We start from the raw sequence: 23,657 nt of genomic DNA on the forward strand, positions 1-23,657 counted from the left end.
ATGCCCAAAACAAGTTTAAACAATTCCAAACTGTTATGAACGCTAAGTCCCCATGAGCCTGGGGACAACCATATAAAAGTTCTCTAAATTCACTTCCATGTAGAATATAATATTTATTAGAGGGTTAATAATAAAAATATGCTACATTAAAGCCTACATATATGGTATTAAAACTCAAGTACAATTGCACACATGGGTAAAACAGACCAACAAAAGATTTTGGGGGGAGGAATATTTTATCACTGACGTTGCATAGAATTGCCAGAACATACTACTAATAAAAAAGAGGCCACCTGTAGTCTACACACAATGCAACCACTTGCTGCCTATACCCAATGCTAACTGCTCCCATAGCCCACTCTGGGTAAGACACTGCCTGTAGCGATTTTGGAAATGTTTAACTTTGACAGGGAGAAAGATAAAAGAAAGGTATACTGAGTTGAACAGTGTTTCCTCAAAATACATGTCATTCAGAAACTCAGAATGTGACCTTATTTGGAAATATGGTCTTTGCACATGCAGTTAGTTAAGTTAAAATGAGGTCATACCAAATTAGGGTGGGCCCTAATCCAGTGGCTAGTATCCTTATAAGAAAAGCAGAGGGACTTCCCTGGTGGTGCAGTGGTTAAGAATCTGCCTGTCAATGCAGGGGACACGGTGCAATCGCTGATCGGGGAAGATCCTACATGCCACGGAGTAACTAAACCCGTGAGCCACAACTACTGAGCCCGTGTGCCACAACTACTGAAGCCCGCGCGCCTAGAGCCCGTGCACCGCAACAAGAGAAGCCACAGCAATGAGAAGCCCATGCACTACAACGAAGAGTAGCCCCCGCTCGCCGCAGCTAGAGAAAAGCCCGAGCGCAGCAACGAAGACCCAATGCAGCCAAATATAAATAAATTAAATTAAATTACCAAAAAAAAAAGGAATGATTGATTTATTGATCTGAAGGGGTGATAATGAGATACAGCTAATTGAGAAAAGAAAAGAAAAGAAAAGCAGAGACACACACAGGGAAAAGGCCACATGACGACAGAGGCAGAGATTGGAGTGATGCATCCACAAGCCAAGAGATGCCAAGATTAGCAGTAACTACCAGAAGCTGGAGGAGACAAGGAAGGATCCTCCCCTGAAAACTTCAGAAGGAACGTGGCCCTACCAAAACCTTGATTTTGGACTTCCAGCCTTCAAAATTGTGAGAAAATAAATTATTTTTATCTTAAGCTACTCTATTTGTTACGGCTGTCCTAGGAAACCTGGGAAATACAGAAGGAAACACACTTCACAATCTCTGTGGACCCTCAGTATTGATCAAAAGTACAGAAGTGGTCAGAAATACACTTTGATTATTCTGAATTCCATATTTTTTGGCTGTGTGATTTTAAGGTCTTTAGCGAGCCAAGAGTAGCACTTTGAAAGAGGAAGTGGCACTGGGAGCTCTTTCTGCCCTGTGCATAGTGCAAAGATGAAACTGGGAACTCAAGAAACAAAGAACAAAGTGAAATTTTTAAAAAACAAAACAGTAAAGGAAATCTCCATTATTTTTCTAATTCTCATAGCTAGAGGCAATCTTTTATCTCTTCTGGCTTGGGAACTGTGCAATATAATTTCTGATTGTGTAATACATATGATTACATTTTTTTCTTTCCCTACAGTAATTTAATTGGAGGATCTTGATGCCAGGTCAAATATAAACAGCAACTACCTTCTCTTGCTTTCAGCAAAAAGATTTACCTTATATAGGGAATACTTGGGAGAGTCTTACAAAGTAAGTTGTGCTAAAGTGAAATATCAACTAAGTGATTTCTTAGTTTTCCAGAAAGGTAAACCATAATAGTCATTCCAAAATATTTATTATGCCTTTAACACACATACTACCTAGGCAATTCAATACAATCAATTAATAGAATACAAATATTCAATTAGAGCAGAAAATGGCAAAAACAGTCATGGGGAAGATTTTCTTTTTTATTCCATTTACCCAGAGTAGCCTCTCCCACTACCATTTATACACAAAACTTTCTTTTTTTGTTAAAAAATCAAGTTGGTTTCCTAAACTGATAAAGCCAACTCTCCCAGACTCACATTTTAAGGTCCCTCTTGAAATAACTTGCTTGACAGACTTTATAATATCCCAGCACTTGCTTTTATTTTTTAATTTATTTATTTTTGAAGTACTCATTAATTATCTCCCCTCATACTTAAACCATTTGCTCTGAAGTTACTCCTTTTAACAACAACAACAAAAATCTCAGTCATCAAGATATTCTTTCCCGTCGAAAAGAAATAGAGTCAGCACTTTCCCTTCCCCACAGCACCTGCATTCTTTTTATGACCCAGTACATCTTTGCCTGCGTGGGCTGCAACCAAAATCTGTAACTTCCCCAAGGCATTCCGTCGGAGACTGTGCTGTCGTCTTCTGACGTGCCCAGTAAACAAAAAACTAAAACGCATATGTCTAACGTCGATGGAAGACAGGCAAGAAAGATATAAACCTAGCAATATGGATTTCAATGAGATACTTTAAAAATAGAAATATTTTTGCATAAAGCAAGCCCAGGATAACAATGAAACCATCAGGAAACATGAGCAGTAGAGAGCAGATAGGGAGAGGCCGGTGATGAGGGAAAAATTCCCCTCTTACACAGTACCGAGTGTTAGCGAACATGGGAGCATGCAGAGTAAAGGTGAAATACAAACACTTCGGAAAACAATTTAGCATTCTCTGTCAAAGCTGAACCCGTGCCTACCCTATGATCCAGCAATCCCACTCCAGCAGGAATGCTGTTGGGGGCATATGTGCTCCAAGTGTCATACGATAAAGTTCATAGCAGCATTATCCAGGAAAGCCAAAACTGGAAACTACCCAAATTGAACAGCAGAATGTGTAATACAATGAAATAGTACAAAGCAATGTAAGTAAACAACCTACAGCTACACACCACAACAAATCTAAATGTCACAAATATAATGTTGAGCCAAATTAGCCAGCCATAAAAGAATACAAACTATGTGGTTCTATGTACATAAAATTTAAAAACAGGCAAAAATAAATTATAGTGTTAGAAGTCAGGACAGTGGATCTTCGGGAAGGAAAGGGGGCAGTGATTGGGGAAGCTCGCAAAGAGTGGGGAAGCTCTGAGGTGCTAGTAATGCTCCTGTTTCTGATTTCTGGAAAGAAATCAGACTAAGAGATTCCTGCCAGGAAACAGATAATGATGGCACATAGCAGTCGAATTTCTTGCTTGCTGAAACACTGGCGGGTCTGAAAACATTAAGAAATTCGGGACTGCCAAGAAACTGAATTCCCTGGAAGAACTACCCTGGATGGAAACAAAGGTGAATTAGGTATCAGCTCTCTTACCAAATTTGGCAATAATCTATACTTTTAATCTAAATTTCAAAAGCAAACATTGATTCCTGAAACTTGCAAAACAGCTCAAATGTTTAAAGCATCCTGGTTTCCTCTTTTGAGCAATCATGGAAGTGTAGGGAGGCACAAGAGATCGTTCAATCCAACCTCTACCATCCCAGTCAAATGGACAAATAGACATAAACACTCTTTAAAGTTCCCACTGCAAATGAATTCTGAGATGTTCCTCAGTTACCTGTTCTAGAATAAACAACCCTGACTAGGGCATAGCCTCTCCTGAGAGTAACCTTGATCTTATATGCTCCACTTCAAGCTCTCGTCCTGCCCCACACCTAAATGAAAAAATACCATAAATAACAAACTAAAGAATCAGCTCGCCTTCAAGTTAAATTATCTTATTCCTTTATCCTTTCTTCCTCTAATCACCTTCACAGCTCTCTTCTGAAGCTTCTAAGGAGCAAAAGACAAAACTGATTAAAGTGTTATCATAAGGCTTTAACAGGCTAAATAAAATAGTACCTTAAGACTCCTACATGAACAGAATTATTGTTCAGATAACATTTTAGAAATAAGATAATTTCAAAAACCATAGCAGAGAAAGATACTTAGTTTCGGACCCAAGCCTTACCTCACACTTTAAAGTACTGCTCAAATATGAGGATTTAATTAGCATGCGTACAAGCAGGGTAGGCAGAAGGCTCAGTTTCAAACCTACCACACACCTGTAACAGCTTGCAAAACATCACCAAACTAGCCTAAAATGACTCAATCAGAAATCAATAGTTCTTTCTAAGTGAAGATATTCTGACTCTCAGATAAAAAGATGCACAGTTTTCAACCTCAGTTGGGCCCTAGGTGCTGCCTCACAATCCTATCGTGGTGCCTGAGCCCTCTCCAGCCCCTTCTCAAGTCTTCACCTTCCTCAAGTATCTAACTTGGCCCCCGTTACTCTCAGCAGACAACGTTACATCCTAGATCCCAGGAGAGAAAAGCACTGTCTGACCAGAATTCCCCAAACTTTCTTTCTCAGGTTCACTTTTCCCCTTTAAATTCCACTGAAAGAGAGTTTGAAATTCTCACAGAAAGAAAATATACCTCAAGGGGTCCTAGACACCTTCCAAAGTACCTCCAACCTTAAGCTCCATTTTTTCCTCTCTATATGTTATTTTATCTTTTACCCCTATGACAACAAAACCAGAGCCCTCATCCCCAAGTGAATCCACCCACCACTGTGCTGATGCCATCCTCCCTACCTTATCCTACACACCTTGCCCTCTCTCAACTAGCTCTAGTTGAGATGGAGATACTATCAGTCTTTCCCTGTCTACTGGCCCTTTCCCATCAGGATTTTGTTGCTTTTTATTCCCTTAATGGTGTCCTTTTTCAGGTTGAAACAATTTCAAACTCACAGAAAAGTTGCAATGATAGTACAAAGAACTCCTAAACACCCTTCACCCAGAGACCCCATTCAACTTTTGTCAGTTGCCCCAATGACACCATTCATAGCAAAAAAGATCAGGCACTGCACCCAGCTGTTACATCTCTCTAGTCTCTTCCAATGTGGAAGAGTTCCTCAGTCTTTCCTTGACATTTTTGAAGATTACAGTAGATTGAAGTAGATTTGAAGATCTGGGCTAACGGAGCTCAATTTGGGATAGTCCAGTGCTTTCTCATGATTAGATCCTGGTTATCTGCTTTGACAGGACTATCAAAGAAGTGATGCTATATTCTTCTTCTTGCAGCTTGTCAGGGGGCACCGCCACTTAATCAAGATGGGACCTGCTAGGTTCCTCCACTATATTTTTTTCTCCATTACAAGTAATAAATATGTTGTTAAAAGGTGCTTTGAGGCTATATAAAGATCCCATATTTCATGCCACTTTACCCTCTAGTTTAGCATCCATTCCTACTTCTTGCCTGAATTAGTTATAACTATGTTAGTTATCAAATAATTATTATTCAGTTCCATTATTCCTTCTACATTTATTAATTAGTTGGCAGTCCATTTTAAGGAATAACTTTCCTTTCTCTCATTTACTGAATGATATTAAATAATACTTATGCGTGTATTTAATTGTATCAGTGTGCACTCAAGGCTTTTTATTATGTTCAATGGGTTATAATATTTTACTACCACTCTTTATTTTCATGCTCAAATTCTCTCAGATTTGGCCAGTGGGAGCACATTAAACTGACCTCTGTGTCCTTTTGACCTGTCCCATCATCCTTTTTTGAAGATTTTGTGTGTGTGTGTGTGGACCATTTTTTTAAAGTCTTTATTGAATTTGTTACAATATTGCTTCTGTTTTATGTTTTGGTTTTTTGGCTGTGAGGCATGTGGGATCTTGGCTCCCTGACCAGGGATCAAACCCACACCCCCTGCATTGGAAGGTGAAGTCTTAACCACTGGACCACCAGGGAAGTCCCTGTCCCATCATTCTTGAGTACCTTCTAACTTTCCAGTGCAGCAAGCTATTCTAGGCTTCAGCCTCCAAATCAGTCATTTCTCCAGAGAGCCCTGATTCCTTTTAGTAGAGTGTTATTTAAAAACCAAGATTTGGAGAGTAGCTCCATTCACTGCTAATAGAGTGCCGCTGTTCCCAGGACCTCTGAGAAGGCCTGGAAAGAGCTAGGTAATGTGTGTGTGTGTGTGTGTCTATAAACACATACACACATGCATTTACATCTATATTTATTTCTATATCTATCTACATATACTGAAAGTCACGAGTCCACACTATCAGTTGCAATTCCAATCCATTCCAGCTTTTCCCCTCTATACATATACTACCTTTCTCCATCCGTGAAAAACCTGGCTCTCTAAAATATATACACTTATTTGCACAGTATGTAGTCAACCTTCTGACCCCAACTGGCCATCATCACCACGTGGCTCAAGTGTGGTTCCCATGAAACATGTTTAAAGAGCTGTCAGCACTCACTGTCTCTACTTCCCCACCTTCAGTCATTCTCTGACCACTGCAATCTGATTTCCATTCTGGCTGAAGTCACCAGTCATCTCCTTATTGCCAAATCTGAAGGCTCTCTCTCACTCCTTGTCTCACCTGAGCTCCCGACAGCATTTGACACTCTCTGAACACTCTCCACTTCTTAAAATACTCTCTTCCTCTGTGAGTCCCCACTCTAACTGGTTTTCCTTCTACCTCTTTGGCCATTCCTTCTTGGATCCTTCTGTGGCTTTCTCGTCTCCGCCCATGCTTAATTACTACAATTCCCAGGGGTTCTGTTCTAGCCCTCCTGTTCATGCAACCCTTCCATGGCCACAACTATCTATATTCTGTTGATTTACACATTTATATCTTTAACCCAGATGTAATTCTTAAACTCCAGACCCATATAATGAAATGCTCATCAAATATTATTTTGAGGGTATCTCTCAATCACTCACACAAAACACGTCTAACACAGAAATAATTTTCATCCTATCTCATCCCCCAAACCCGCTCTTCTTTATAAGTACTTCAACACAAAGAACAGAAGTGCCACTTGTTCAGTGGCCCAAACCAGCAAATTAAGAATCATTTCTAGGGCTTCCCTGGTGGCACAGTGGTTGAGAATCTGCCTGCCAATGCAGGGGACACGGGTTCGAGCCCTGGTCTGGGAAGATCCCACATGCCGCGGAGCAACTAGGCCCGTGAGCCACAATTACTGAGCCTGCGCGTCTGGAGCCTGTGCTCCCAACAAGAGAGGCCGCGATAGTGAGAGGCCCGCGCACCGCGATGAAGAGTGGCCCCCGCTCGCCGCAACTAGAGAAAGCCCTCGCACAGAAACGAAGACCCAACACAGCTGTAAATAAATTAATAAATTAATTAATTAATTAAAAAATAAAAATAAAAAAAAAAAAAGAAACTGCCAGTGTTTAAAAAAAAAAAAAGAATCATTTCTAACTCATCCTTCTCCCCTATCCCTACACATCATCAAGCCTGGTGGTTTTACCTCCAAAATCTCTCTCAAATCTATCTCCTCAGCAATTCCACAGACCAAACAATCATCATCTTGTGCCTGAATTACCACCATAGTCTTCTGACTGGCCTCCCACTCCCGTCATTCTTCCAATCTGATCTACACAATCTTTGTAGAACAAATATGATCACTGCTCTCTCCTTAAAACCCTTCAAAGAAGCCCCGCTGTCCTCAGGACAGTCTAGTTCCTTCACATGGCTCACTAGGCTCTGTGGGATCTTGCCCTAGCCTACCTTTACAATGTCCCGGTTCTACTTCAAACTCAAACACAGCCACACTAAATTTCTTTCACCTCTGCAAACACACAATACTCCTTTGAGTCCCTGGGCCTGACATACTGTTGCCCCTCTGCCTCTTTGCTACATTTCATGGTCAAATTCTACTTAACCCCCAGGAGACAGCTATCACCTTCCCTGGGAATCTTCCCAGGATGCCCCTGCTCCGTACTCACACAGTGCTCTGTATTTCTCTAGAGTGCTTATCACACTTTATTGCAATTGCTTGTTTAATTGTTTAATTTCCCAGCTGAATTATTAATTTTTTTTAAAATTTTATTTATTTATTTATTTATTTATTTTTGGCTGTGTTGGGTCTTCGTTTCTGTGCAAGGGCTTTCTCTAGTTGTGGCAAGTAGGGGCCATTCTTCATCGCGGTGCGCAGGCCTCTCACTATCGCGGCCTCTCTTTTTGTGGAGCACAGGCTCCAGATGCGCAGGCTCAGTAATTGTGGCTCACGGGCCTAGTCGCTCCGTGGCATGTGGGATCCTCCCAGACCAGGGCTCGAACCCGTGTCCCCTGCATTGGCAGGCAGATTCTCAACCACTGCGCCACCAGGGAAGCCCTGAATTATTAATTTTACTAAGAGCTCAGAAAGAAACAGACAGGGTGTCTTATTCACTGCTCTATCACCAGAGCCTAGCAAAATGGTGCAAACGCAGTAGATGCTCCCTAAGTACTTAGTGAACGAATGAGTTTCAAAAATAAAAAACTCTACAACAGCCACAGCCAAAGGGTGCGTTTCACAGACATGCATTAACACAAGGAGTGGAGCAATCCATCTTCCTTCACTCCTGCTGCTGATCAATTCCAAGAGTGGCATCTTTATATGTCATAAACAATAATGCAACCATATTAGCCTGAACTGAAACAGAATTGTTGCCCACAAACAAAACAACACGGAAGTTCCTCTTCTTTCTCTTCGATAAGTTGGAATGACTCATTCTTTTTCACCCTTTCATGAAGATGACTCACAAGAAACTTAACATGTGAGAGAGCACACGTCTTCTGCCAAGAGAGTTAGAATGAGAGGGAAAGTCTTGGCTCTTTAAACAGCTCTAGGACATTCTCCCTGTATATACTATGGACACACATACACTCACGGTGCCTCAGAAAACATAGAGCATAATTAAACAAAGGAAAAACAGAAAATGAGTTCCTGAAGGGTATAGCTCCAAACTGAGCATGGTGTCTGGCCCACAGAAGAGGTAATACCAAATGGAAGTTGACACCAGAGTACAACCACAGCCAATTGCAAACACCAAAATTTGATGTAAGGGGAAAGAGGAAATCTCTGAAAGGAATTAATATTGCTTCTACTTACTATACACTATCATAAGCCAGGTTCAAGTTACCTCATCTTTACTGTCCCATTATACATACACAGAAATGGCATTTGAAGGACTAAATAAGCAGCCAAACTGCAGTTCTTTCCAATCCTTAGTGCTGTATCCCAGGCTCGGCAGGACCTAGTCATTTCTTTAGACTAAAGTCAAATTGTGCCCTTCACTATCCTCTAACTGAGGTTACCATAAAGCTTATTCATAGATTTAGAGGCAAAACAGATGGTTATATCTTCAGGGGGAAACATTTTTATTGTATTTTGTTTTAAATATCAGTTCCTGGTAGATTCGGGGTAGGGGGGGATTGGTCCTTCTCTAAAGGTACTTTGAGAGCATTAAAGGACAGAGGCTATTTTTCTCCACTGTTTTCTCTAGATAGCTCCAATTCCAACCCTGAACTCAATTTTAGAATGTTTAAAGTAACATAAAGATGCAGTTTCATGTATAGTGACTTAGAAGTTCTCATTCCAAAAGCAGAACTGAAGTATATTGTTTGGAGGAGGGGTCCTGAAGCTCACCTATCATTTTGCCTTTCAGAATCAAAGGGGCTTGAGGACACGCAGCACAGCGTGAGAGGGAGAACTGATGAAACTATGTTTGATGGTCAGAACTTTAATCCCTTTCTGCCACTAAACTCCCTGAATGGTAACAACTAGTCTTATACTCCCCAGACAAGAGATTGGAGAATGTCCTCACTGTCAAGGCTAAACACACACACGCACACACACACACACACACAGAGAAGATCTATAGCTACAGACATGTGGGCATCACCACATTATAAAGCTGGATTTCCACCTGAATACTGAACACTGAGGCTCATACAGGGCTTCTCATCTGCATTTTTGTGCTTAATCTTCAGAATGAATTGACACCAAGAATAACTGACATTCCAGGAAAGTCTCTAATGTAAAAGGCAGATACTGAAACAAGTAGAAGAATAAAGGACTGTGGAAAACAAAAACAAAGAAATGCAAAGAAAACTTTAAAACTACTCAGAATATTAGTTAAAATTCTTAGAGAAATGAGAGACATTATAACCATGAAATACAAATAGGATGCAATTTTTTAAATAAAATAACAAAAAACTTTAAAAAAATTTTTAAGTGATAACAAAAGTATACCTAATTTAAAAATGTAAGATAAAATCAAGTAAATCTCCCAGAATATAGAATAAGAAGACAAGATGGGATATAAAAGGGGAAATCTAAGAATATTTCTCAGTCTAGGAGGTCCAATCTGATTAATAGTTGTACCAGAAAAATAGAACAAAAATAATGAATGAAAAATGATAAATGATATAATACAAGAAAATTTCCAGATTGAGCTTCTAGATCAGAAGAGTCCACAAGATGACTATCACAACTAAAAAATCTACTCATTTTCAAATTTTCAAATATTAAATTATCAAAGATAGTAAAACCCTAAAAGTTTCCAGAAGCAAACACAAACAGGTCTATACAAGAAAACAGAAATTAGAATGTAATTACATTTTATCTACAACACATTCTCAGGAATCTATTGGAGAAAGTGTTTCACCAAAAGTAGAGAGTCAAAAAGAGAGAGAGAAACATGGGTCCAAAGAAACGGGATCCCATGTTTAATCCATGAGAAAGATGAAGGAAATACCTAGAGCTCCTAGAAGACAGATGATGGGAATTCCTAGAATGATAATAAAAGGAAGTTTCAGGACAACAGTTAAGTAGAAGGTCTAGAGAGTAACCAAGCAAGATCAGGGAGATGAGAAAATGGCTCTAGGAGAGAGAGTTTCAAAAACTAACAAAAATTAAAGGAAAAATAATAGTAATAATAAACAGTGGACAGATTACCAGGTGAGTGTGACTAAATTTAAAAGGTATGTTAGAATTCAAAAAGAGTCATGTACCAAAATGTTCATTGCAGCTCTATTTACAATAGCCAGGACATGGAAGCAACCTAAGTGTCCATCATCGGATGAATGGATAAAGAAGATGTGGCACATATATACAATGGAATATTACTCAGCCATAAAAAGAAATGAAACGGAGGTATTTGTAATGAGGTGGATGGAGTTAGAGTCTGTCATACAGAGTGAAGTAAGTCAGAAAGAGAAAAACAAATATAGTATGCTAACACATATATATGGAATCTAAGGAAAAAAAAAAAAAAGGTCATGAAGAACCTAGTGGCAAGATGGGAATAAAGACACAGACCTACTAGAGAATGGACTTGAGGATATGGGGAGGGGGAGGGGTGAGATGTGACAGGGTGAGAGAGTGTCATGGACATATATACACTACCAAATGTAAAATAGATAGCTAGTGGGAAGCAGCTGCATAGCACAGGGAGATCAGCTCGGTGCTTTGTGACCACCTAGAGGGGTGGGACAGGGAGGGTGGGAGGGAGGGAGATGCAAGAGGGAAGAGATATGGGAACATATGTATATGTATAACTGATTCACTTTATTATAAAGCAGAAACTAACACACCATTGTAAAGCAATTATACTCCAATAAAGATGTTTAAATAAATAAATAAATAAATAAAAGGTATGTTAGAGAGTTTATATATGATTTAGAGGAAGTAAAAGGGAAAACAAAGCAACCGGAAACATGAGGCAATTATTAACTCTGAGGAAAACCGAAAGCTGCACAAGAAAGAAAATATAATTTTAGGACACCATGTGGTTCAGCTTTGAATAGTATTTTCATAATATAATAATATAAAAACTGAATATTGAGTTAACAAAAAATGGCCATATGACTACATTGGGAGGGTAGAGGGAGGCAAAATGTATACATTGTGGGCCAAGCAGGAGTCATCAGAGAGAATCATGTAGGTTCCTCATCCTCTAGGTCTGAAGTCAACAGATAATATACAAAACTGAAAAATTAGAAAACACTAGTAGAAGCATTTTATTTGGAGAAATGAAGGTAATCAGCAGGACGTATAAGTAAAAGTTAAATATTATTGATTCTGAGGAGTAGGAAATAGGAACAGAAAGGGTTGGATGGACAAGGGATTCTATTTTTCATATGAACCTTGTAGTAATATTTGAGTTGTAAAGTTATATGTATCTATTAGTTTGATATAAAGGACAATTTAAAACACAGTAGGAGAATATTTATAAATAAAATAATGTGCAAAGTCTGGTCCATTAAAAAATATAAATATACACATACCAGAAGCTTTTGAATGCATATAACTATTACTACTAATTATCTCTGAGTGGTGGGGTTGCAGAAGTTTTGTTGGTTTCTTCTTTTCCTACAAAGATCTGTATTGCTATTTTAACAAGAAATATACTTTTTTTCAGAAAATATCTTAAAGTATTTGCTTACCTTAGCTGATTTTTCAAAACTTAAGCCTCCATCCAGCTTAAAAAGAACTGTCATGTTGTACCCAGTCTGGTTTCCATGTCCATGAGGCCACCAAGTTTCTATAGTAACACTCTTTTAAAAAATAATATGTCAGTCTAAGTAATCTGTAGCATATTTTCAGCAAAATAATATAGTAATTCAGAGCATCACATCAGTTTCTCATAGATAAGCACAGAGCAATATAAATCTCCCTCCTTGTATTATGCCAAATTATACCAATCCATAGATAATATTTAAAAATCAACATGCTAGGAGTTTAGCATGGATTAACATACCAGAAGGGAAAGCAAAGAACAGAATAACGTGGGCATTCAGAAAAACAGCTCTTCCCATTGCAACACTCAGCTAACATTTATTCTACATTCTTAACATTTAGAATTGGACTTTGAGGTTAACTCTTCTTTCAAGCCCAGAACTAGAAAAGTGTTTTGAGCTCTTACTTGATCTGAACAGTTACTGAATGCTGATTTGCTCTATCCTTTTCAGCTCACAATTGTCAATTAGAGGAATAAGAAAAGGAAAAAGAAAAGGTAAAATCCAGTCCACTTCTACTTACGAAAGATCATAAGTTTAGAATTAGAATTCTGTATGTAGAATAAGTACCAATATTCAAAATAGTTTACAAATACCAAAAATAATCACAGCATTTAAGTATGATGTTTAAAATGTATTTTGGATTTAGGATTCTCCAAATACTGCAGAAAAATTAAAATATAACACACCTGACTTTTTGAGAGGAGAGGATGCCAAATTAATCACATAACCTCCGTTTTCTTAATCTTAAAATTTGGGAAAATCATTCCTTAGCTTGCACACACACAAAATATATAACAGATTAAAAGTAAAGAAAAAAATGGAAAAAGTACACTTTTCTTTAATACTCAGGTCCTTCTTTCTAAGCATTTCTTTTGAACAACACTGTTTTTCATCTTAGTGCTTCTCGGGAAGTACCATCACTCACCTTGTCAATTTTCACAAAGAGTTTAACAATCCTTTCCCCATGATGAAGTTCAATGCTGTTTGTCTGTTGTATTTTTAATTCAGGGATGGCTATAATCGCTTGACCCAAAACTGGCTTTGAACTAATAACATCAAAAGAAGACTCTATTTCAAGATTCCACTCCTGGATATTGTTATCTAAGGTATAAAGAGAAAAAGAAAAAATACATATATATTATGTAGGATTCACTGAAAAAAAGACCAAAGCAGCTTCTAAACTATAAGTGCTCCACAAATGCAATCCTGATCAAAAGTTCAGTGAAAATTCTCTTTTAATGTTTAGAGTTTAATCCTTAATTCTAGAGAAGAATAACCAAAATTATATTTTTATATATACTTCTACTCTAAAAATGTTACAATCATAAGTCACAAAAACTTTATAACTATGGCACAAATAGAAAATTACAAATGAAAAGATAACATAAATCTTCCAAGATTTATCAATCTTGATTTATCAAACATACTTGCTTGTTCCTTTTTATAAAGTAAAAATACTGAGGGTTTTTAAGCCATATAATATGTTATAAACTTAGATGTATTAGAATTAATCAGATGTGGAAAAAATAAAGATGCATTTTAAATGTAATTATTTATTCAAGAAATGTGTACTGAGAACCATCTAAGTGCCATGTTCTTTGCTAAGTGATGGGAGGTAAATAAACATGGCCCCTGCCCTCAGGAGCTAAGGGTCTAATGGGATGTGGACAAGTACAAACGTGTAATAATACTAGGATAGGAGAATTAAAGGTTGTTTAGAAAAATATTCATATTCCCTTTACCGCATTTTTATTGTTCTTAAACAGAAGCACACACTCCAATGTGATCCAAAGCTGTTTATTTTCTAAAACATCCCTAAATCTTTGACAGCTACCTCACCTTTAACTCGAAATCATATTCCCTCTGGTTTCCCTTACTATCTCTTATTTCAAGAAATAATAATAGATAACATTTACCAAGAACTTACTATGAGCTAGGCATTGTTTTATGCTCTCAACATGTATTAACTTATTTAAGCATCACACCATTGCTATAAGGTAAATTCCACTACTATCATCATTTTATAAATGAGAAAACTGAGACAGAGGAATTAAGTAACTCGTCCAAGATCACATAACTAGTAAGTGGCAGATGTGAACCAAGACAGTCTAAAACTAGAGACTGTACATTTAACCTCTAAATTCTGCCAACTCAATCCAAATAATTTCCCCCAAACCACATCTTAGTGGTGCTCAGGATTTTTACAGTGGGGAGAGGATCTTATTATATAGGAGAACATTTAATGATGTCAAGCTATGATAGACATCAAATATGTCCTTTGGCTGAGTCTTTGACCAAAACAGCACAGATTCACAAAACTGGTGAACTAGAAGTGTGCTGACAGATCACTTAGTCTACTTTCTGATGTGTTTGATTTCCTCTAGACCACAGGCTAGCAAACTATGGTCCTTGAGCCAAACCTGGACCACCTCCTATTTTTATAAATAAAATTTTATTGGAACACAGCTGCTATGGACTGAATTGTATCATTCCTCCCAAAATTCATATGTTGAAGCCCTAACCCCTAATGTGATTCTATCTGGAGATAGGGTTTTTTAGGAGGTAATTAGGTTAAATGAGTTCATAAGGGTGGGGTCCTATTCTGATAGGTCAGTAGCCTTATAAGAAGAGGAAGAGATCAATTTCTTTCTTTCTCTCTCTCTCCCCACACAACCCCCCAGCCCCCAATCATGTGAGAACACAACTAGAAAGCTGGCCATCTACAAGCCAGGAAGCAGGCCCTCAACACAAACCAAATCAGCCAGCACCTTGATCTTGGGTTCCCAGCTTCCAGAACTGTGAGAAGTCAATTTCTGTGGTTGAAGCTGACCAGTCTTTGGTATTTTGTCATGGCAGCCCAGCAGGCCAGACAGCAGCCATGCTCACATTTTACATATTGTCTTCGGTTGCCTTCATGCTACAAAGGCAGAGTTGAGTAACTGCAACCAAGGCCATATGGCCCAAAAAGCTAAAATATTTACTACCTGACCCTTTACAGAAAAAGTTTGCTGATCTCTACCCTAACATATTTCCTCCGAAAGGCCATTCTAACCTGTCTTTAATATCTTTAATATAATGACAAAAACCTCTGCCTCCCTTTCTGCTAGCCTTGACTATTGGAAAGTCATTCTCTACACTGATTTGAAATCCACTTTTCTTTCATTTCCACCTAGAGGTTTTAGTTCTGCCCTCTAGGCCTCTCCTACCAACCGATAACCACCAAGTTCAAGCAGGCTCCCTGGGACTTCCTTGGCAGTCCAGTGGTTAAGATTCCGCCTTCCAATGCAGGTGGCATGGGTTTGATCCCTGGTCAGGGAACTAAGATCCCACATGCCGCGCGGTGTAGCCAAAAATTTTTTTTAAAAAGGCAGGCTCCTCGGCCGTTTCCTATCACTTTTTCAGCAGAGAATCAGCTGCTTGTAAGGGCCTCCAGCAGGAAGACAAACAGAGTAATTCCCAAAGGTTACCGGCAAAATTGTCCAGTTTCTATTGCTTCTAACATGGAAAGTTCTAAAGTAAATCAGCACTCCTCTGGAGCTCATCCTGTTAACTCCCTCGGGTGCCACTAAATGAAAAAACTAAAGCTGAGGAATTAAAAACCCAACATGAAGATTTACAAGCCTATCGTGTCATTACCAAATACCCTACACCAACATATTTTGCCCTCTTTTCTCCTTCCAAACAAAGTACAACCCTTCCTTCCAGAAACCATGGAGAATTTCAGTAGTTTAGGTTCACAGAGCACATTGAGAGTCTTAAATAATAATTTTCCTGGTATTACCTGGTCACTTCTTTTCACTGGCTAATTTTAAAATGTATAATCTTATTTCTAGTTAAGGAGAGCTCCCTCTTATAAATCAAGACCCATTTCTAGAATGCAGCTTCCCAGCATATCTCTTCCAGCATTAACAAGTTATCCTTTCCTAAAGAACACCTATCACCCCCAGCTCTCCTGAAGTAGAATGTGTGATCATTTCAAAAATGGACAAAGTACTGGGGATGGGATAAGAAAGAAGAAAGTTTACTAAATGACTTAAAATCCCCTCGCAGGTCTCCCTCTCAATGACACCAAGTTTTGCATCCTTCCTCACCCTGACTAATCAACCCTGGGCCCAAACAGGACAGGAACTCATTATCAGAACAGGGTGGAGAGCAAGCTGATGAGCTCTCTCTACAACCTGAGGCCTTCCCTGGCCTGGAGCCTCAGCGATGTCCTAGCTGATGCCCTGCTCCCTGCAGAAGACACTACAGTCTATAGTTTGTTCCATTTAACCTCAACCAGGTGGGCAACCCAGGGCAGGGCAGAGAACGTGGTTCTGGCCATTGATTCATTTTCAGATTCTTCCAAAGCTGATTCAGTGAGGTTTCTTCAAAAACAAACAAACAAACAAATCACCATGAGTCTGACTCGGATGGGAATTTGTAGACAGGGTAACCAGCTGCACAGCCCAGATGAACGTGTGCTGCTTCTTCATGCAAACAATCTTCAGGACAACTTCAATTTGTGTAGATGTGGCCAATACATTAACCTTTTTTTTTTTTTTTAATTTATTTGACTGTGTCTGGTCTTTGTTGCGGCACATGGGATCTTCGTTGCAGTGTGCAGGATCTTTCGTTGCGGCGTGCGGGGTTCTCTCTAGTTGTGGCATGCGGGCTCTAGAGCACACGGGCTTGGTAGTTGCAGCACAGGGGCTTACTTGCCCCGTGGCATGTGGGATCCCTACCAGGGATCAAACCCACGCCCCCTGCATTGGAAGGTGGATTCTTAACCACTGGACCACCAGGGAAGTCCCAGTACGTTAACTTTTAAAACCCTCTAAAATGTGCCAGTCTCCTTTTATAGTCCTATATAGTCCACTTCTTTGTCAAGATGTGGTCAGGATAAAAATTAAAAAAAAAAAAAAACAGCTTTATTCGGTTGTCTAAGAGGAAAAAAAAAACGTATAGGAAGACACGGAAGTAGAAAAATAAGAAGACGACTGAGTTACATTAATTCAAGTGTGTCCGTAACTACAGAAAGACTTACTCTCAAACTACACCTTAAGCCTTGCTTTAACTGATTGTAATTAAGCCTCAAATATCAGTACCTTCATTTAATCATATATCTAGCTTCAAAAAAAACTGGTTCTTCCACACTTATACCCTCACCAGGCTGTAATGAGTGCTGTAATTTACAAACACAAGGAAAGAACTGTGGAATGCTAGAGGCGAAAGAAACTTGGCCATGTCCTAGTTACTTTGCAGTTGTGGTATTTGAGGCCTTGACGGCAGAACTAGCTCTAAGCTCCCAAGCCAGTGGACAGGACAAGGGCCCAGGTTTCCTAACTCCAGTGCTCTCTACCTTCCACGCATCTCCCACAGAGGCGCCTATCAAAAAGAAAGACACTAGCAGGCACGCACAGATTGAAATTTGCATATGAATAATGAGGAAGACCAAAAGCAAAGGTGCTTTTTGTTCTTCGGAATCCTAAGTCCTAATAGCAAATACGTATAATGTGAAACAAAGCATTTGAAGCCACTGTAACCATAAAATATTAGCCTCTTAATATGAGCGTCCTTATAAAAAAGAAAAAACACTGAAATCTACAAATATAAAGAATGTGTCTGGGGCTTCCCTGGTGGCGCAGTGGTTGAGAATCTGCCTGCCAATGCAGGGGACACGGGTTCGAGCCCTGGTCTGGGAAGATCCCACATGCCACGGAGCAACTAGGCCCGTGAGCCACAATAACTGAGCCTGCGCGTCTGGAGCCTGTGCTCCGCAACAAGAGAGGCCGCGACAGTGAGAGGCCCGCGCACCGCGATGAAGAGTGGCCCCCGCTTGCCACAACTAGAGAAAGCCCTCGCACAGAAACGAAGACCCAACACAGCCATAAATAAATAAGTAAATAATAAAGAATGAGGATTAAAAACAAAAAGAATGTGTCTGACCTTCCACTAAATGCATAATTACATGGTTGCACAGTTCCTCCATTTGTCAAAATACTATCTTTGTAACCTAAACTACCTGACAAAGGCATGACAACAGTTATGTGAGCATTTCTGCCAAACAGCGGAAATATATTTCTTGAATAATTACTGTCTGTGAAACTTGACGGGCACTATGAATTACACCCCAATCACAAAGAGCAAAGATGTTGAATCTACTTAAAGGAACAAAATATACCCGAAGGTCACAGTTAAGAATACAGGATGGCATTTGGAAGGGCTAAGAACCAGCAGGGACATGGAAGAACACTGAGGTCAGCATGGGATGGATCTGCAAACGTACGTTGGTGGACTGCTTATGTAAGATGAAAAAGATGCTTCATCCCACTGGGGGGCAAGCTATTCAAAGATGGCTGCCTTGATCAGCCCTGCTGAGCTCCTCCCAGCTCCCCCTTCTGCCTGCTCGCTTCATCTTGCATCTTTCATAGGTGATGCAAAGCTGCAATGAAGAGACAGTCTCGTGCATTTGAAGGAACAGCAATGACAACAAGCCACAGAATGCTGAAATTCAAACAGAGGATATATCCCCATGCTCCTGCCAGAATTAGAGGACAGACTACAGTAGCTGCTTTTCAAAGAGGTAACAGCTTGCGTTAGCCAGAAAAGCAGGCTTACAGTTAGTTACAACAGCTGTTTTCCCCTTCTTTCCCAAGCAGCAAGATCTCCTTGCCTATTCAGCAGGACAAAATCCTCAAAGATGAAATCAAAACAAAACAGACACAAAGCAAAATCCCCCCACCCCCCCCTCACCAAACAACATAAATTGGTAAGTTCTAGAGAAAAAAAAAAATCGACTTACACAACAAGGCAGCTAGTCAGAGATTATTCAAGCAACCTACCTACCCATAAATATATTTTCGAGGGTGAATACCTTCATTTTATGGGTAATGAAAAAGAGATTCAAAATGAAAGTAAGAAAAAAATGAATGCATGCTTGCATTCAAAAAGGAATGCATTAAACAAGGCACTACGCAAGATTGACAAATCTTTGCTACGTTGTAATATTATATTCTCTATATTAAGCTGTAAGCAAAGGGCAGCAATGACCTTCAATAAAGGCCACTGTTGGGCAGGCTAGGGTCGAGCTAGGAGCTAGGCCCACTCTTCCAACTCAAAGGCTATGTCTTCAAGAATGAAGAGAAGGGGTGCTTTAGGCTAAGGCAGCAAGTAAGTGTGGATACGGGCGGGAAGGCAGCATCTGTGAGGAATGGAATTGCCCAAGCACAGGTCAAAGATCCACAGCTCACCTCAGCTCAACAAGAAGATTTACATGTTGAAAAACATCTCTATTTTATTTCTTTCTAACTGTGGTAACAGAAGATTAAACAATGCAGTGTTTCATCAGAACATACTTATTATATATTTGGACTTAATATGTCTATGTAACCTTATGAAAAGTTCATAAAACTAGACAACCATCCCTCCCTAATAAATTTTAGGGCCTAATATGAACAATTTACATCAGATTACAATTACGAAAGACTTAGCATGGAGATGATCAATAAATGAATGTATGTCTCTCTATCTCTCTCTCTCACACACACACATACACACATTCAAATAAATATTTTCTAATGACGTTTTAGAGAGTCTCATCAATAAATTGGTATCTCTCAAAACCCAGATAAATGGCAAGAGCCTAAGAGATAATGAGAGTAACTCCTTTCCCTTTGACCTCACTATTTTTTCCAAATATAAATTTGTTTTTATTACCTTAAATATTAAGAATATGTGAAAATCATTTAGGAAGCTGAGGTTAGGGCAAAATTAAACAAATGACCAAAGGATATTCAAAAGTACAAAAGTTTAGAAACCACTATGCTAAGGATTAAGAATGCAGAAAAGGGGCTTCCCTGGCGGTGCAGTGGTTGAGAATCTGCCTGCCAATGCAGGGGACACGGGTTCGAGCCCTGGTCTGGGAGGATCCCGCATGCTGCGGAGCAGCTGGGCCCGTGAGCCACAATTACTGAGCCTGCGCATCTGGAGCCTGTGCCCCGCAACAGAAGAGGCCGCGATGGTGAGAGGCCTGCGCACCGCGATGAAGAGTGGCCCCCACTTGCCACAACTGGAGAAAGCCCTCACACAGAAGCAAAGACCCAACACAGCCATAAATAAATAATTTAAAAAAAAAAAAGAATGCAGAAAAGAAAAAAAAATATATATATATATATAATACATAAAGAAAATTTTCAAGTTAGTTTTTAAAAGTCTAACAGCCTTTTTTCTGTCATATTTTATACAATTAAATTGGGGAACTATGGTTGGTCATTTGATCTTTAGGGTTAAACTCACTATTTTTAAATTAAGAAATAAATTAAACATTTGGAAAAACAAAAAGGTTATTTTCTTCTAGCCTCAATAGGCAGAAAGCAGAAAGTGCCACAAAGTCAAAGTAGTTTAGCCTTTCATAATAAGCTGGCTGAAATTACTAGATACTAGATTAGTTTAACTGCTTTCTTCCCTTATTATAAAGACAATATAGGCTCAATGTAAAAATTTAGAAGAATAAAATACAAACTATCTGTAGTACTATTATACAGAGATTAGCCACTGCTTGCATTAGTTTTGACTAACCTCATTTTACACTTAAATTTTAAAAATGAATACAGTATTTGATTTTAAATAAAAATTATATGTATCTACTTTTGATTATGAACTAATCCTTTTAAAAAATGTTTAGTAACTCTCAATGCCTGCCTCAAACTGTGTACCAAATAAATGCAAAAGTATCCAGAATACATTAGTTTATTCTCTATTATTTTCAACTTCTAAGTTTCTATTGATTTCAGTAATGATTGCTATCTTCCAAATACAAACTGAAAAAAAAAATTCTGAAAAAATCCTAAAGGAAGTTCCTCTCCTAATGCTTTCATAAGTTTATGCTTCAATTTTCTCTATTACATCAAGTAACCAAATTGAAATCTATAAAATTAATCAAAAATATAAGAATTACTGCTTGATATGCACAGGACATATCTTCTGAACAGGAAACATATTTTTCCCTGTGTTAAGTACAAAATATATTGTAGTCATAAAACATCAAAAATGTAGTTGATATGGATAATTGATTACAGAGTCTAAATTAAATTTTAAGCATCACTTAAATTGATTAAATTGATTTAATTCAAATAAAATTTGCCCAGTCACTAATGGTGAATAAACTGAACCCTAATGACTCATATTCAGGAAGAAATGTTTAGCTTCATATTCAAAACTTTAAATTAAACTAGAGCAGTGTTATTCAAATTTTTTCAGATATCAGGATACCTGGAACTCATAGCACTTTTTGCTAACCACCAAAAACACTGATTAAACTTCAAAACTAATAAATAAATAACTTTTGGCAAAATCAGACCCCTTCTTACAGTAGGTTTATTATACACACCTGAGAAAAATTACGGGTGGGGATGGGGGGGAGTGAACCATTATGTATTTGATTTCATAGCAAGGCTCAATTCGGGTTGAGCCTCTGAAGAATAGTTTGAGAAACACTAAACTAGAAAGCTCTAAACAGCCACATTTATATGTGCAATTTACATTAGATCTTCCAATGCCTTTTTTTTTTTTTTTTTTTTTTTTTTGGCTGTGTTGGGTCTTCGTTTCTGCGTGAGGGCTTTCTCTAGTTGCAGCAAGTGGGGGCCACTCTTCATCGTGGTGCACGGGCCTTCCACTGTCGTGGCCTCTCTTGTTGCGGGGCACAGGCTCCAGACGCGCAGGCTCAGTAGTTGTGGCTCACGGGCCTAGTTGCTCCGCGGCATGTGGGATCTTCCCAGACTAGGGCTCGAACCCGTGTCCCCTGCATTGGCAGGCAGATTCTCAACCACTGCGCCACCAGGGAAGCCCTCCAATGCCTTTTAAACATTTAAAAATGCCAGCAGCACCTAATAACTTCCTCAATTATCAACCATCTCTGATATGCTTTTGTCTTCTGCCTTTAGAAAACACAGATTTGGCTCCATTGAAGAGAAATCTAGGGTCACCAGGGCCCTAAAGACAACAGAACTCTCGTATGGACACACCACATACTTGCTTACAGACTTCATCTAGTTAGGCCTGCACGGACCTGGACTGAGCATCGTGAGTTATCATTTAAAATCCCATTTGCCTCCACCTTCACCCTGATTTCCCTAACTTCTCAAATCCTTTGATCTCTGGTTTTCTGAACTACTGGGGCTGCCATCCCGAAGATTATGACACAATCTAGTTTGGCTTGATAATTGTTTATATCTCCCCTCCCCACCTCAACCAACTTGCTGGGATGAGTAAACACATTATACTTCTTTTCTATGCCAAATACACACAGTGCTGGGCAAAGAACTCAACAAATATTTGACCAGTTTTTAACCAATTCATTGACATCTGTGAGATTTCTGAGGGTTTTCTTCAATGCTCCTTTCAACTGAAAAAGTAGTATTCTTTACCTTATGAGAGTTTCTTTAATGCCTTGTCTGTCTTCCAGTTTATGTTCAACTCTTAACAAGGCTGGTATGTCATGGCCTTCAGAGGAGAAAATGTGCAGTGACAGAAAGTCAGCCCAATGATTTAAGCAAACCAAGAACTCAGCACCATGGAGTTCTGAAAGTGACTACAGGGGCAGCAAAAAGGAGTGCAAGCCAGCAGCCCAAATTCTTTTAAGAAACAGCTTGGGAGAACACAGCTTCCTTCCCTCCCTCCCTCCTTCCTTTCTTATCTTTCTTTCTTTCTTCCTCTCATTTTTTATTTTTCAGAATATGTTAAAAGGTAGGTACCCACCTACTTAACTGCTTTATACAGTAAATTTTCATGACAGGGACTTCCTTGGTGGCGCAGTGGTTAAGAATCTGCCTTCCAATGCAGGGGACACAGGTTCATGCCCTGGTCCAGGGAGATCCCACATGCCGCGGAGCAACTAAGCCCACGCGCCACAACTACTGAGCCTGCGCTCTAGAGCCCGTGCTGCACAACAAGAGAAGCCATGGCAATGAGAAGCCTGCGCACCACAACATAGAGCAGCCCCCGCTCGCCACAACTAGAGAAAACCGGCGTGCAGCAACGAAGACCCAACACAGCCAAAAATAAATAAATTAATTAATTTTTTTTAAATTTTCATGACAAATCAGTTTGTACATATTTTTCACTTTTCTAAATTTAATGTGTCATAAATTTTTTTTTAAATAAGTCTCTGAAAAGTACAGTTGTCCCTCGGTATCCACAGCAGATTGGTTCCAGGACCTGCTGGAGATACCAAAATCCACTGATGCTCAAAGTCAGCCCTCCACATCCACAGTTCTGAATCGATGGATTCAACAGACCTCGGATCATGT

At 39.2% G+C, this 23,657-nt stretch overlaps 1 protein-coding gene across 3 annotated transcripts in view; it reads right to left on the bottom strand.

The window, feature by feature from the left end:
* MANBA (mannosidase beta) overlaps nt 1–23,657 on the bottom strand; it is a 115,298-nt gene that overhangs the window by 77,010 nt on the left and 14,631 nt on the right. For all 3 annotated transcript variants that reach the window (XM_082462334.1, XM_082462333.1, XM_082462332.1), the window contains exons 6-7: nt 13,295–13,470; nt 12,295–12,405 (exon numbers count right to left, since the gene is read on the bottom strand). In XM_082462334.1, the coding sequence (XP_082318460.1) occupies nt 12,295–12,405; nt 13,295–13,470 (287 nt within the window). The remainder of the gene's footprint in view (nt 1–12,294; nt 12,406–13,294; nt 13,471–23,657) is intronic.

Source organism: Balaenoptera physalus, assembly GCF_965194825.1.
Source record: "Balaenoptera physalus genome assembly, chromosome: 5".
NCBI classification, from domain to species: Eukaryota; Metazoa; Chordata; class Mammalia; order Artiodactyla; family Balaenopteridae; genus Balaenoptera; species Balaenoptera physalus.